The following is a 17,216-nucleotide window of genomic DNA, read 5'->3' on the forward strand; positions in this document are numbered from 1 at the left end:
ATTTTTACTCAGCGGAACTTAAATATTTATTAAAAAACACCAAAAATCCTTTTCTCAAAAACACCATATCAGTTTGGCACCACTCCCATAAGGATTGAGATAAGGTATCCAAAATCTCATATCTGTCACCTATTTGGGGAAACAATAATTTCAAACCAGGAAGAGCAGACAGGGGGTTTAAAATATGGATGAATAGAGGCTTAAATAAAATAGGGGACCTTTATAGTGAAGGAGTTTTGATGACTTTTGAACAACTGGTAAATAAGTATAGTCTGCCCAAAAAGCATTTTTTTAAGTATTTACAGATTAGAAGTTTTGTCTTCGCCTCACTGAAATCTACGTCTGAACCTCCACTCACAACCATAGAGAATATAGCCTTTCACCATAATCAGAGTAGAGGCCTACTTTCCAAATTTTATAATATTTTACTTTTGGCTTCAAAAGAAAATAGTCTTGCATATTTACAAGCTTGGAAAGCTGATCTGCAAACTGAAATCCCTGAGGATGAATGGAATAACTCATGTCTATTGGCGCAAACGCAAACTATTAACACAAGGTTTAGACTATTACAATACAAATGGTTATTTAGAACGTATATCACTCCTGTAAAACTTCACCATTTTAATTCAAATATTCCTGATATCTGTGTTAAATGTAATATAAATAAGGGCACTCTTTTCCATTGTATGTGGCAATGTATAGAGATTCAAACTTTCTGGAAGGAGGTTACCATGTTCATCTCCCGTTTGATCGAACAGGATGTTCCAATGGACAGTAAACTTTGCTTATTGCACATTTTTCCAGATGGACTTAAAGGACTTATGAAGAGAGGGAAGCTTTTGAGTTTTTGCCTTTTGCAGGCTAAACATTTGATTGCTCTGAAGTGGAAGAACACAGAAAGACCAAAGATAAATGAATGGATTAAACTATTGACCAACAACCTGGCAATGGAAAAGCTGACATATATAACAAAAGGAAAGCTTGAAGACTTTAAGGATATTTGGTTTCCCTTCCTACATCTTATAAAATACTGTGACATGTAAAGCTATTTTTTCCTCGTTTTTTGAGTGTGTAGATAGAGTGAGCCCTGGGGTTTAGTGTTCTTTTTGGGTGGGGGGTGGGGGGAGGGAATGCACCTTGCTCTGTTTTGTTTTTTTTTTGTTTTTAGTCTATTTTGCTTTATTTTTCATGTTTCAGCGTGTGTGTATGTTTGTTTTTGTATGTCTAACAGAAAATTCTAATAAAAAAAAATATCTTTGAAAAAAAAAAAAAAACAGGCTTTTGCTCTACTGCAATTATCATAATCAGCTGTGCTAAAGCAGGGAAACCTCTAAAACCTGCAGGACAGCGGCCCTTGAGGACCGAGTTTAGGGATGCCTGCTCTAAAGTTTAACCGGTTGATTCAGCAGAAATTTGGGAGCTATACCAGAGGCTAAAGCTATAGTTTTACACCCGTTTAACTCTTCTGCCGTTTTATTTGGGTCTCTGTGCAGCATTAACAGCTGTGGGGTTAACTGAGCAGCCAAGCTGGGCCCTTCATAGGAAAGAAGAAGAAAAAAAAATAAAAAAATCAAGCCTGATTATTTAACCGGATGTTTTAGACATCTGAGGTAAAGCCAAAATAGTTTGCATGATGTGCTGGAAGTAAAGTGAGGCAGAGTAACCCTCAGAAAGGAAGCTAGGTCTGTTAAAGCAAACAAAGATGGTTTGTAGAGTTAGAAGGGAATGTTTGGACTTTTATCCTGCTGATGTTAAGAAGAAACATGCTGTGCTCATTAGTAGAGCCATCTATGACTCTTAACTCTCTGCTTCTGAATGCAGAGAGTTACAACAGAAGTTATAATGTTTGGAAAATAAGCTGATTAGTCAGTCACTTCATCTAGATAGGATTAAATTGATTCAGATAATAAAGTAAGAAAATCTTAGTGTTATTTTTTAATCAGGATCTCTCATTTAAATCACACCACAGCAGCTTCAGCTCTTCCTGGAAATGAGCTGATCATTATGAATAGAAAATATGGCCTATAGAATTATCTTTAATTTTACTGAAAGCTGATCCAGAAACGCACAGCATTCTGGGGGATGTAGGCAGAGGACAGGATTTAGCCTGTGCTCTGCCTACATCTGCTGACCTGCTGACCTTAAAACTCTTTTAAGTTCCTGAGGGCCCCATAAAACTCTGTTTACATGTGTGGTTAATACAACTATTCCTTATTTGTGCACATTCTGTTTTTGAATCCTTTCACTATCAGAACGCTTATAATATTAAATGTGTCGTCTTCTTAATTCAGAGGGACCCTGCCTGTCTTTGCCTAGGGCCGTAAATTTCCTAAATTCGCCCCTGGCTGACCCATTTCTAAAGGTTAAATATAAACAAGGGCTGAAAAAATGAATGGGATTAATCATGATTAATCGCTTATTGAAATAATTGTCAACTCATTTAGTAATCAATTAATTGTTAACTGGTGTGTAGAGACTCTAAAATGTGTCTTTAGTTGACAGAGCAACCTTAAGCAGTAATTCTACCTAAATTGTAAAAAAAAAAAACAAAAAAAAAAAAAACATTTTGCATTTAAGATTAAAAACCTTTCAATCTGTCAACATGCTCTATCCAAAACACCTCAAGTAGAAAAGTTAGTTTAGCAGAAAGTCTTATTTATGGGACCTTTCACTATGCAATTATAAATCAACTAGTCCAAAGCATTATCAACAGATTAATTAATTTGTTAAATAATCTTTGGTTGAATCCCTAATATAAACAAAGTTTGGGTTGCCACTTCATTTCTGGCATTTTTCCTTTTTTTATTTTATTTATTTATTTATTTATTTATTTTTTTTAAGTAGACAAAAATTATCAAAAATAATGTTATAAAAGGCTGATATTAAGATACCTCCTTATGATTATTCTTCCCTTATTACACAGATCTAATCCCTACGGAAGAGAATAAGGGCCACTGAAAAAAAAAAAAAAGTTTACTGATTCTAAAATTTTATTTAAATTTAATATTGGGGGAAAAAAGTCATAATTTTGAATTTTATCTCAGAATTCTGAGAATAAAAGTCATAATTCTGACTTTTATTCTCAGAATTCTGACAACTAACAAACATGTTAGCATCAAGCCATAGCCATGTCTGTTTTAGAGACTAGCTCTGTTGTTTTAATGACCTTCTGCTCCTCTATTAATGAGGGGACCCAGCGGGCACGTAAAAAGTTGCCTAATTCTGTCATTTTCCACCAATGTGTCACTGGCCACCTCAAACAACTCACATCTATGTCAGTGGTCTCACATCTCTTCCTTCATGTTGCCCATCTACATTAAAATCCAAAATTCTGAGAAAAAAAGTCAGAATTCTGAGAAAAAAAGTCAGAATTCTGAGACTTTTTTCCAATACTAAATTGAAATAAAATTTTAAATCAGTAAACTTTTTTTTTTCAGTGGCCCTAATCCTCTTCCGTAAATCCCTGCAAGGTTTTTGTGACACTTTTCATGAACCAGTCTTTAGGACCAGATGACCCAGCCTCTGCTTGCAGCCTCAGCTCTAGCTCATCCCAGGTGTTATGGTAAATACCGTCACACACGGACAAATGAACACATTCAGGTGGGACTGAGTGGAGCTCACACTTAAGGATTTTTAACTTCTGCAGTTTTTTTGGCTGTGGAACATAAAAAAAAAACATCTATTCACATTTAATGACTCAGTGGGGGAAGAAAGAGCTTTTTGTTGTTTTTGATTTACTTTTTTGTTACGGGTTCAGCCTCAGATATCCTACAGAGAAATACAGTCCCAACATTTCCCTGAAAGCAGATATTTAATTTACCATATTGCTCCTCACTATACTGGGTACCAGTCTGCTGTAGGTGAGGAAGGAGTCCTTACTGGGCCAGAATCCAGCTGACACATTTCAAATGAACAGCTGGGAGTTGCGATATTATCCTCCCTGATGCAGTCAAACAGCCCTCAGGATGATGATGACTAGAAGAGGATGACTACATGAGGTCACAGGGAGGGAGGAGACAACCCCCAGATTATTCTATCCACTAATCTCTAGTCTCGTTATTCTACTAGATTTAGTCCAAATATTTTTTTTTCCTCCAAATTCAGCAGATGTTTGGTTTTGACTTCCTATCAGTGACTGAAAACAGAGACACGGTAGGTTAGAGTCATCCAGAGTCACATTAAAACTAAACCAGGATAAACAGACATCACTTACTGGTAAAATGACATCAGATTATCTGACTTCCATCATCTAAACCTCCATGTTCATTAAATCTAAGTCTAAAAAAGCAATCCAATAAGAACTTGAAGGAACCAGAAGCTGGTATCACAGGCAGCATCAGTCGCCCTAACCGTTAAAACCCCATCCTGACATTATCTAAAACCAAGAAAAACAACATGGAGGCACCAGAACAGCAAACGAGAACCTGGTTCTTTATTCATCTACTCTGAGTCAGATGAAAGCAGAAATGTTCTAAGCTTTTATAGAACTTTTATGGAACCCAGTGCTTTATAAAGGAGCCATACTGGTAATTTAGGCCCATTTAGGCTTTAAAACATTTATAAAAACTACATTCATTGGTTGTCAAACATACTATAGGTCAGCATCTGCATTTCAAGACAATAAGCACCTGAATTTAACCCCTTGGAGGAGTGAGAATATCTGGCTGAATGGTAAAGGCAGTTGCTTCACTGGTAGAGGAGGCGTTGGTTTGTCTCAGCCTGTTAGCAAAGGATTAAATTCTTCTGTTTAAGCCATTATGGGAGTGTTTAAAGTCCAATGTGCTGCTTAGTTAATGTTTACTGCTCATGATGCCCCCCCGACATTGTTCTGAGAATACTGCTCTGATTTTCTTCACTGCCTGATCCAAAAAAAAGCCCACCTAGACATCTCTTCCATAGATTCAGATCTAATGTATATTTTTAGGAATTCACTGACAAAAGCGCAATTTACAAAATGATTTCCTCCATTTCTAATAAAGCTCTTCAGTGCTTTTTAGTCAGGGTAATGTTTAAAGCCTATAACTGATTAGCCTTTGCCCCGTTAAGATCTTAGTTCTGCAATAAACACAAACCAACCACCCCAGTTAAATTTTTTTCCTTTATCATTGGCTAAAACCATTAAAGCTTTAAGATTATATAGCTGCGGTTACAGAACCAAAGGGGGCGTGGCTTATTTCCATTAGCATATTGATCCTCCCTCGGATCAATATGCAATATGTTGCATAAATACAGAATCGTTTAGGGCTGAAACAATTAATCGGATTAATGTATTCTTGAAATAATTATAAACTAATTTAGAAATCGCTGAATCGTTAACTGGAATATAGAGACTCTAAAACATACCTTTAGCTGACAGAGTGGCCCACTTACTGTAGAGCGGTAATGAAAAACGAAACGATGCCAATCATAGCTAAGTCTAATTATACCAATATTGTAAAAAATATATATAAATATTTTGCATTTAGGATAAAAAAAAATAATGTTTTCATCTGTCAATATGCCTTATCCAGAACTCGTGAAGAGGAAAAGTTTTAGTTTAATCTGGTTCAATTTTGTAAAATATCTTCTTTAAAGAACATTTGGCTGTCTGATGGATTAATAGAAAAAAATTTGACAGATTAATCGATTTGCAAAATAATCATTAGTTGCAGCCCTACACTCATTATTTCAAGTAACAGCTAAAGAAACACTTTCATTCACTTTAAATCACTTTAATTAATTAAAAGAATCAGAATCAAACTGAATCTTATAACCTGAACCGATGCTGAGCCCTACTGAAGACTCCATAGTTTCACACTATTAATTTATCCACACTCTGATGGTGAGCTATACTGTAGCCACAGATGCCCTGGGGCACACTGACAGAGGCAATGCTGTCATTGGCCCCAAAGGGCCCTCCAACCACCAACAGCAGGCAAGGACAACGGCTGAGACAGACGGAGTTAGACCAACAACCCACAGTCACTCCTGAGAGCGTCCAGAACAGTGGCGGTTTTTAGACCAAATGTACCAGGGGGGGCCAGCGTGTTTTCATGGGGGCACAGAAAAGCATGAAATAAAAAAACAGCGCAAGGGATTCAAATATATCAATATAACAGCATGAAGTGAAATTTCTATTCAATTAGATTTAATTAAAATAAAAAAATGTCTTATCAGATAAATATACATTCACAATTTAGGAATTTTACATATTTTTGACTTAATTTAAGCTAAAATTAGTTTTCTATAAAATCTGAATTAGAACAAAAAAAAAAAAACTGATGAATTCAGCTTTTTTTTATAAAAAAAAACATTTAGCAGATTAAAACGATCTGAATACCGCTGAAGCTATCACCTTAATGTTTTTTTCAAATAATTAGTAAAATAGAATTTGTAAAGAAAAAAAATGAAATTGATCCAAAGGACCTATCAGTCTGTTCCAATGCATATCATCATTAGAATTTCTTGAGGATTATGTCTTTAGTACAGGGGCCATAACAGGGGCCAGGACATGATCTACGGGGGCACTGGCCACCGTTGGCCCCTGTCTAGAACTAGCCTGGGTGCCATTCCGAACTTAGTCCCGCCCACAACATTTGAGGTCGGGAAGTTCGGTCTGGCATTGCTCAATAGTAGCGCGAGTATGCTCGCACAATATCTGGCGATCCAATCAAATTGTCAGGGCGGGCTTTATACGATGATGGACAGATGATCAACAGTAACGTAATCAACCACGTCACCAAAGCGCGCTTGGGTGACAACAATAATGGCTGCCGCTGGAGAGTTGAGGTGAGTAGATTCTGCTATTAGGTCTGTTCTAGAAGATATCGACAGCAAATTAATTTTAAAAGAACAGAGAAACGCGATCAAGTCTCATCTTCTTATTCTAGGCGTGCAACTGCATGCTTTGATTTTTGTTGACAACAACTATGCGTTGCTTAACATACGTCACGCACTCCGTTGCTCTTATTGGTTGTAGGTCTATCCAATTGAGTGCAGAGGCATTTTTTTTCCTGGTTCGTTCGAAACACGCCCCATAATCAAAGCTCTATGGAGCAGTATCAGACTCATATTCTGACTAGAATTGAGTAGGACTACGTCAGGCTATTCTAGAACCGCCCATGGTCCAGAATGTCAATAATCAGCTGGGTCTGATTTTCCCTCAACTTGTCATTGTGATGGAGGCGATGGTAGGTGGAGTTAAGGAAGAACAGACTGGATTCCCTACTGACAGGAAGTAGATCAAATCACATGACTTAGCTGACTTCCTGTTTGTTATGATCTGTGAAAGATAGAAAGTTAAATAGAGATCAGTGCTGGTCAGCGATGAACCAGAGACCCGCAGGTCATCAGAGATCAGTTTACTCTGTATCTATACAGGTAAGGCATCCCAGGTGACAGTGGCATAGGATGCAGGAGTTCGTCCTGCAACTGGAGGGTCACCGGGTTGAACCCAGCTGTATCCAACTCAGTCTGTTTCCCAATCAGCAAGGATGCGCTATATGCAGGGTGGGGCGCCTGATTAGAAAAATTATACAATTACAGGCTGTTTACCATTACCTTTAGCTTCTATGATGATCGGAACCAACTTCCTCAGAGAAACGGTTCTTTAAATTAAGGATGTAAACTTTTACTTCCCCATTTCATTCTCGATCGGGTTATAAGTAATCGAACCACAGATATAACATCAGTAAACCTGCATCCAGCGTCTGTAGGTTGTTTAATGCAACACCAGAAGTTTCAGGAGGATGGTAAGATGTTCTAGGAAAGTTACTAGAAATCATAACCTAGTAAAACTAGCTGATTAACCTTGTTTTTAGACCACTTTGCTGGGATGAAAACCATCACTTTTGCAGCAGCATAATGAAACAGCTGGCAGAGACATGATTGTTGTTTCATATCATCTACTGGTCCTCCTCCACACTATACTGGGTACCAGTCTGCTGTAGGTGAGGAAGGAGTCCTTACTGGGCAAGAATCCAGCTGACACATTTCAAATGAACAGCTGGGAGTTGCGATATTGTCCTCCTGATGCAGTCAAACAGCCCTCAGCATGATGATGACTAGAAGAGGATGACTACATGAGGTCACAGGGAGGGAGACAACCCCCAGATTATTCTATCCACTCATCTCTAGTCTCGTTATTCTACTAGATTTAGTCCAAATATTATTTTTTTTCTCCAAATTCAGCAGATGTTTGGTTTTGACTTGCTATCAGTGACTGAAAACAGAGACACGCAAGGTTAGAGTCATCCAGAGTCACATTAAAACTAAACCAGGATAAACAGACATCACTTACTGGTAAAATGACATCAGATTATCTGACTTCCATAATCTAAACCTCCATGTTCATTAAATTGTCTAAAAAATCAATCCAATAAGAACTTGAAGGAACCAGAAACTGGTATCCGAGGCAGCATCAGTCGCCCTAACCGTTAAACCCCATCCTGACATTATCTAAAACCAAGAAAATGGTGGCACCAGAACAGCAAACGAGAACCTGGTTCTTTATTCATCTCCTCTGAGTCAGATGAAAGCAGAAATGTTCTAAGATTTTATAGAACATCAATCAATCACTGCTTGTGGTCCAATCGGATCTAAAGTCACTTTAGTTCAGAACCTTTAGCTGCAGCCTTTGGAGAAGTGGAAGAAGTTAAAGATAGAGACGAGAAGTGAAAGGTTCAACGCCAGAGATCAGGGTGATCTGAGTCATGGTGGTTTCTAGATCCTCCCAGTGTGATCTTACTGGTCATGGTGGTTTGTAGGAACAACCCCCTTTGACTTCAGTTACAGCTTTGCATCGATAAGCTAACGCCTGAGCATTCGCTCACAGGAAGCATGGAAACAACCATTCACTGCAGGTTAACTGGAGCTTCACTGGCTGTTCTCAAACTCTCAGCACAGATCACTACATCATCTGCAAATCTAATAATCCTCCAGGACTCCTGCCTGATCTCATCCATCATCATCATCATCATGAAGAAGAGGCTCAGACATTTACAAACTGAAGGAAGAAGAACAAACATCTAGATGTTGAACAGGTAGAGCTTTGGAGCAGTTTGCGAAGAACTGGAACCGTTTCCTGATCCTGCAAAGGTGCCAAGCCGATTTTGCAGACTATCGTTTGTTTTTATTTGTCAGCTGTTGGATTAAGTGATCAGCTGAGCCTGTTTAGATTTTAACTTGAGGCTCAGATTATAGAAAACAACCAGATTAATCACCATAACTACGTAGACGACACACAGCTTTACATCACAATGTCACCAGGTGACTATGAACTCATCAGAGGGATGGCTAAATACTTAGAACAGATAAATATGTGGATGCACCATTATTTTCTGCAACTGAATAAAAACAAAACTGAGGTAATAGTCTTCGTACCAAAGGAGGTCACAGCTTCACCTACTGCAGCTAGAAACCACTGATTATGGCTGAAATCATGCTGTCATGATGGACTCAGACCCTTCAGAGACTCATAGAGGCAGTTTGTAAATCAGCCTTTATCACCTGAAGAACGCCTCCAGGATTAAAGGAATAATGTCCAATTAGGATTTAGAGAAACTCATTCATGCATTTAGCTTTAGTAGAATTGATAACTGCAACAGTGACTTCATAGGTTTGCCTAAAAAGTGTGTTGAAGTCAGACGGCTGCAGCTGATCCAGAGCGCTGCTGTCCGTGTTCTCACTAGAACTAAGAAAGTAGAGCACATAAGTTCTAAAGTCCTTCCACTGGCTCCCTGTAGCTCAGAGAATAGACTTTCAAATATTTCTGTTAGCTTGTAAATATGTGAATGGATCAGCAGCTCATTCCTTAACAGATCTGTTTTCAGTGGATCAACCTCCCAGGTCTTCCAGTTCCAGCCTGCGCTGATCACCCAGAACTAGAGCCAAACATGGAGAAGCAGCATTTAGTTCCTATGGAGGTTCCTGGAACAAACTGGAAAAGAGCTGAAAGCCAGAGTTCTCTGATGTCAGAGTTAAAAACGTATTTATTTAAAACTGCCTTTGAATGTTGAAGATGAACCGTTAACGGAGGTATTATTAGTTTAATGTTCAACTGTTTTATGTTCTTCTCTACCTGCTTTTATCATATTTTTTACTAACTTTTATTCTGCTTTTTTGTGGTCTAATTGTTATGTTTTTGAAATGTTTTTGCTTCTTTTATGCTTTGCTTTCTTCTATTTTATTATCTAATTCATATAAAGCCCTTTGAATTGTCCATGTACTGAATTGTGCAATACAAATAAAATCACTTATAGAGAAAACTATAAGAGCAAACTGACCCCCCCCCACCCCACCCCGCCGCCCGCTGGGAGAGCAGTACATTTAAAGCTGCTGCTGAGCATCCTGCCAGCTACTTCTTTGTTGTTTTGCAGCCAGATTAATGGAGCTGGGGGGGCCTCCATGGTGCTGAGGTCAGCTACAGGCCTGTCCTCCATCACTGAAACAACCTGAAGGCGTTCCCATAGAAACTACTATTATAACCTGAGGCATATTGTATTATTTCTAGCGTTTAAATCCAAAGTCCTCTCCTCCAGACTAGGAAGAAATCTAGAGGTTCATTTTCCCAAGGCTTCGCCCCCCCCCACCGCCCCAACAACAACATTCCACTGAGACAGACCCACAGACCGACTCATAAATAAGGCCGCTTTCCCACAGCGCTGATGGCAGCACCAGATGAAACCAGTTGAGCTGCTGCTCACAGCCCACCAGAGGAACCAGGAACACCAGAACGGATGTGAGACCCGTTAGCGGCCAGACTCAGGCGACGACATCATGAAAATGGAAAAAAAAAAAAGATTGTAAAATTAAATGGCTGCGCAAAGAGCTGCCGATGAAGGTTCTCCTCCCTGCAGAACAACTAGACTGTGATTAGTGAGGCTCTAAAACTGGACTAAATGAAATCCCACTGTATGCACCGCCCCCCCTCCCCCCCTTTGAGTTTTTCTATGATGAAATGTTCCTGTTTTCAGAGGTTACCTCATGGCTCCAAACAGACCTGCTCTGTCACTGTGTGACGGGATCTGTGGGGGGGCTAAAGGTGAGAGCCACACCTCAGCAGGCCTCTGAAGGAAGCCAGAGAAAAAAAACACCAACCCGGATTTCCTGTTTCCTCCCCCTTCACCCCCCCATGCCACAGTGGGTGTGTTGCTCCTGATGGGGAAACTCTTTATGCAACATATCTGGCTTAATGAACCATTATGGTAGAACAGTTAGCAGGTCAGTCTGCACGCTAAGAACCAGAGTTTGAACTAGGGCTGCAACTTTTGATAATTGATTAATCTATCGATTATTTTTTCAATTAAAAATCAGATAGCGAAAGGTCCTTAAAGATTGTATACAGAATTAGACCAGGTGAATCTAAAACATTTGGATAAAAACCTTTATCTTAAAGGTTTAGAGATTAAAGACCCGCCCTCTCCACTTAAAAAACTAATGTGCATGCTCTTGCATGCATGAGCCCATTTCTGCATGCCCTGTTTAAAATCCTAAAACGATCACTGCTTTTTGCACAGTTGGTCATGTAACTCCTCCATCTCCTGCGCCATCTTTCTAATTAGTCAGTTACTGTCAGTTAGCAACAGCCTATGGCAGCAGCGGGCCGCTGTGACAGCAAATCCCACTATGCTTTTCGAGGAGAGCTCTCCGCGCAAAGCATTCTGGGATATCTCTGCCTCTTCTGGAGCATTTCTTCTATTCTCATAAACTTTGTAGACACTTTATCTCTTAAGTCCCTCTGCCATTTTTAAAGAACCGCAGTGAGAAAGGTGAGCTTCAATGACTGTCTGAAAGCGTAGATCACCACATATATCCGCCTGAAAGCGTGCATGTGCAGAAACAGATAGCTAACGGGACGAACACGTAGGACGGCCTTATGTAAACATATCACCAGAATGATTGACAATTTGGAGGACCGATTATCTAGATGATCCACACGGAAATAAAAGATCGTCATCTATACCTTGAAATTAGAAATATTCATATATTTTTCCTAATTTTTGCTGCTCTGAGCTAAAGGCATGTTTTAGAGTCTCTATGCTTCACTTGATGATTAATTGATTACTGAAATAGTTGACGATTGTTTCAGATCACAGACTGATACTGCAGACTTCAACTCCAATGCATGTTAACTCATGTCATTTCTAAAAAGGAAATGAGTCATGTGACCTGGGTCACACACCCCCCCCCATCCCAATCCCCCGGCCTGCTGCAGCTGACATCACCCTGTAGAGGGAGGGAAGTTCAGCACAAATGCTGATTGCTCAAACGTCCTCAAGGGTTAGTCTTATCAGGAAAGAAGGGCGTGGCTCGTCCATCATTGGGGGGTGGGGGCCCAGTTTCATTCACCTGATTGATTCTTAGGCCTGGATCCATGACATCACACCATTCTGGAACAGCATCAGCAGCTGGGTTAAAAGTTATGCCCATAGTTTACATAGACTCCTCTGCAGGTCCAGAGTTTAGCAGCAACAGAATGTACTGTAGATCCCCAGAGAAAAAGAGACAACTTTAGATGCTTACAGCATCAAATACCAAACCTGTTAATCATTCTAGGTTCTGAGCGCTTAAATAAAGTGCTATGAGTTCTGTTCTCCCTCTGTGGTGAAAGATACAAGCATAAAGAGATAAGCATTGGAGTGATGAACGCAGAGATTCCTACATAGATTCTGAACACCAAGCAGTGCGTGTGTTCAATGATGAATCCAGGCTGGCGCTCGGGTGCAGAGACCTAGCGGCGCAGGCTGTGCAACTCAAGGCCAGGAAGTTTCCATCCAGCCCTCCACGCACACACTCAGAGTTTTCATGCATTCCTAAGATTCCACATCTGAAGCCTTTCTGTGGGTCTCACTGCAAAAAGGCTCCTAAAGGCAGACGGGATGATTGGCCTGCAACTTCTGGGGTCCAACTCTGAGAAACAAGCTGATTTTAGCCTTAAAGATGGATTCTTTAGCGTAGTAAAATATCACAGCATCATCAGTCAAAGCCCTTGAGTTACTACAGCCTGGAAGCTACTCCTGTTTTCTTCAAAATGGACTGCTTCCAGTTCACCTCGGTTCTTTCCAGATTACTTAAAATCAACAGACAGAATCAGTGGGACCACTGCATTTTTTGCAGTTACCAAAGGGTTCCTTATAGAAGATTTTTTTCAGAATTTAAAGGTGAAACTAAAATGTTTCCACTTGTGGAGTTCTGGATAGAGCATATTGACAGGAGAAAAAGTTTTTATTTTTTTTATCTTAAATGCAAAATATTTATATATTTTTCAGAATGTTGGTATGGTTCTAACTGGGTCGCTCTGTTGGCTAAAGGCATGTCTTACAGTCTCTACACTCCATTAATCAATACTCAATTCATTGATGATCAATTCAATAATTGATTAATCTTGATTCCTTTTTTTTCTCGAGTTTTTACGGCACTAGTGGCCTGTTTTATGGACAGTAGGCTGACAGGAAAGGTGGTATGAGAGAGGGGGAGGGACATGCGGGAAAGGACCACAGGCCGCATTGAACCCTGGTCACCCGCGCCAAGGACTAGGGCCTCCATACATGGCGCCAACCAATGCGCCACCAAAGCACGTATCTCATGATTCATTTGATTAGTTGTTTCAATCCTAGTTGAGTTCTAGTTTTGTCTTTAGCTTGAAAAGCTAAAGGATTCATTATGGGAAGAAGATGAACCATTGGGCGCTGGGAGGTTCAGGAAAATGTCTGCTACAGCCATTCAGTCTTGGTAGGAATATCTTGGCTGTTTCTGTTCATGCCGGTGTTCCGTCAGATGAGCATACGCCATCAGACCAGCTTACCAATAGTCAATACGCATGTGCAAGTGTTCAGATTTGTGTTTAACCCTAACCCTTTAGTTTTGTACGAAAAATAGACATAAAACTACCTTAACCCCTAGAACCCTACGGACCCACCGGTGGGTCCAGCTGCTACGTGACCTCGTAATTTTAACAAACCCCCAGTATTGATGTAAAAAACACATTTGGCACAGTTTGGTGACATTTTTGGATAAATGTGCCAAAATGGCCTCTCCGCCTAAGAAATTTCTCACTAATACCATTCTAAAATAAATATGATTAATCTGATTGAGTCCAAATTTGGTATATTTTTACACAACATTTAGATTTAAAAGTCTGTACTACTTTTCTGTGCTATAAATAATATTTTGGTAGTGTTTTGCAATGTTTATTTCAAAGAAAATTTTGGCGAGGTTCAAAAAAAGCAAAATATTTTGTATTTTGTCCCTAATATTTCAGGAAGGGTCAAAGCTACAATGGTGCTGACACCAGAAAACCATTCTATGACATCTTACTTTACAGAGGTAACAAAAGTTTCTTCTTAAATCTACTAGCTGTGAGGCTATAAGTGATTTACTTTTGTGTGTTTTTGTCAGGCAGAAATTTATTTATACCCCCTGAGGGTGAAAGAGGTTAACGGGTGTGCATCCCTTCAGTCATGTACAAAAAAAACTATTTAAGGTCATACGCTTCAAAAAACACAAAAAAAATTAGTGATTAAATTGTTTTTCCGTACAAAATGAAAGGGAGAAACTAATGGATAAAACTAAAGGAATAAAGGGGTATTGACTATGGGTATGCTGGTCTGACAGAACAACAGCACTAATAAATTAGTACCATCAAAGCCGCAGCATCTTGCTGGGTCAGACAAAGAACCACAGTCTCATTGGGAGCAGAACCCATCAGGTCAGTGACTTGTTTCAGAGTCCAGGGTCCAGTTTCAGACCAATTTCTTTAAAAGAGATTAAAGTTAACATGAAAAAAGCAGCCATCTGATCAAACATCGGAGCACCAAAATGACTGGCCTTGGTTCTTCCAAACTCCAGTACCCACCTGGGTCCAACCTTAGAACCTCATCTGGTGACCAACCGGGTCACCTTAAAATCCAGATCCTCAAAACACCAGTTCAGACAAAACGGACCAATGATCTGGGTTCTAGCTCAGACCGGTACTGGTTTGTCATTGTGGGAGCAAAGAGACGCACTGGGTGTTGGGGTGTTCATAATATTTTGCCTGATTGTATCGGCTTGAAGCCTATCTGTCAGAACACCCCGAGAGCTGAGCTCACCAGGACGGGTTCCAACTCGCTCGGAGGAGCTGGGATGATGAGGAGAGCTGAAGCCGACAGCCTGCTGGACCCTCCAGTTTCAAGGTCCATCAAAAAGACAAAAGGTCCTCTGATGGGTTCATCATGGATGAGACCAAAGTTAACGAGATTAAAAGTGACAGGATTTGGCCCTGACAGCAGGATTCCTCTCCGAGAAGCAAACCTTGGTTAACAAGCTGAGATAAGCCTCCCAGAGAGGGCGGGGCGTGGGGGGGGGCTCCTCCACCTTCACCCATCAGCAGGTCTGAAACTCAAACACTGAAACTTCAACTGAGCTGGAAGCTCAGCAGAGAAAAGCTGAAGTGGAGGAGAGGAAACTTTCAGCTGCAGCCTGAAAAGCAGGATTAAAATCGCTCAAATGGGACCCGAGTTCTAAATGACAGATGTTCTGATGGGCTTCACGTAGACATGCCAGAACCTGGGACTGAATTCACCTACAGACCCGAATCTTTCAGGGCAGAGAGCAGATCCAGGCATGCTGCCCACAGGAGCACGATGAGTCACTATGGGCTGCACACACACACAAGCATGAGGGCTGATTTCTCAAGCAAATGCCACTGCTGTGGTCATGATTGGACGGACCGAACCAGGACTGGTTCTGATTTGGATCTGAGCACATTTGCTTCAACCTTCTGTCTGTTCTACGAGCAATTAAACTAAGTCTCAATAAGAACCAAACCTTTAAAACATGAAGCTCCCTATGCAGAAAAATGGATCTCTGAACTGAACCTGGGGAGCAGAACCTGGGGGGCAGAACCTAGGGAGCAGAACCTGGGGAGCAGGACCTAAAGAACCTGGGGGGCAGAACCTAGGGAGCAGAACCTGGGGGGGCAGAACCTAGGGAGCAGAACCTGGGGGGGCAGAACCTAGGGAGCAGAACCTGGGGGGGCAGAACCTAGGGAGCAGAACCTGGGGAGCAGGACCTAAAGAACCTGGGGGGCAGAACCTAGGGAGCAGAACCTGGGGGGGCAGAACCTAGGGAGCAGAACCTGGGGGGGCAGAACCTAGGGAGCAGAACCTGGGGAGCAGGACCTAAAGAACCTGGGGGGCAGAACCTAGGGAGCAGAACCTGGGGGGGCAGAACCTAGGGAGCAGAACCTGGGGGGGCAGAACCTAGGGAGCAGAACCTGGGGAGCAGGACCTAAAGAACCTGGGGGGCAGAACCTAGGGAGCAGAACCTGGGGGGGCAGAACCTAGGGAGCAGAACCTGGGGGGGCAGAACCTAGGGAGCAGAACCTGGGGGAGCAGAACCAGGGGAGCAGAACCAGGGAGCAGAACCTGGGGGGGCAGAACCTGGGGGCGCAGAACCTGGGGAGCAGAACCTGAGGAGCAGAACCAGGGAGCCGCCCTCTGCAAACTGAGGAAGCGTCAAAGCGCACACGCACAGAGTCTGAGAAGCTCCTCACCTGAGATTATCTCCCGCTTGGCTTCATCCAGGTGACTGGAAACAACGTCCCCCATGATAGAAGACAGTCAGGCCCACTCAGGTCTCCACGGAAGGTCTTTAAAAACACTCTGTGGCCTCCTCTCCACCACAACCCACGCAGCTGACAGCAGTGGATCCAGATCCACGGAAAGAAAGGAGGAAAAAACTTCAGGCTGACTAACAAACCACTGGAGTTCTCTCCTTCAAGGGACACACCCTCTGCTGAAGTAGGAGGAGACTCCCCCACCCTCCCCTCCCCTCCCACCCGCTACGTTCAGGTGCTGCAGGAAAACAGAGCTACAGAGAACTCATTTAAACATTTAATTTCATTTAATAAAATAATAAATCAGCCATTAGGAATAGTTTCCAGCAAACTCTGTTATTTATTTCAAAGATAACTACAAACTGTAATAATGTATTAACTCTTTAAGGCTCTGTGCTCTAAGGTCCAGAGCAGTGGTGGGTTCTAGATGAAATATATCAGGGGGGCCATGATGAGGCCGCTGTTTTTTGGGGGTGCATAAAACTGAAAAAGAAAAAAAAAACACAAAAAAACACACACACACATACACACAGCTGTTTTTTTTTTATGACATATGGGGACATTTCATTGACTTGCATTCATTTTATATGGCCTAACCCAGACCCTTACCCTAACCCTAACTATTACCAAGATGTTCCTA

The 17,216-nt window shown here is 41.2% G+C and overlaps 1 protein-coding gene across 1 annotated transcript in view; it reads right to left on the reverse strand.

Moving 5' to 3' along the window:
- Positions 1-16,725, reverse strand: part of niban2b (niban apoptosis regulator 2b) — a 47,228-nt gene extending 30,503 nt beyond the window's left edge. Inside the window, exon 1 of the mRNA XM_038294110.1 lies at positions 16,514-16,725. Coding sequence (XP_038150038.1) covers positions 16,514-16,568 — 55 coding nt within the window. The 5' untranslated portion in view covers positions 16,569-16,725. The remainder of the gene's footprint in view (positions 1-16,513) is intronic.
- Between the last annotated feature and the right edge of the window lie 491 nt (positions 16,726-17,216).

This window comes from Cyprinodon tularosa, unplaced genomic scaffold (assembly GCF_016077235.1).
Source record: "Cyprinodon tularosa strain WSP-4 unplaced genomic scaffold, ASM1607723v1 ctg334, whole genome shotgun sequence".
NCBI lineage: Eukaryota > Metazoa > Chordata > Actinopteri > Cyprinodontiformes > Cyprinodontidae > Cyprinodon > Cyprinodon tularosa.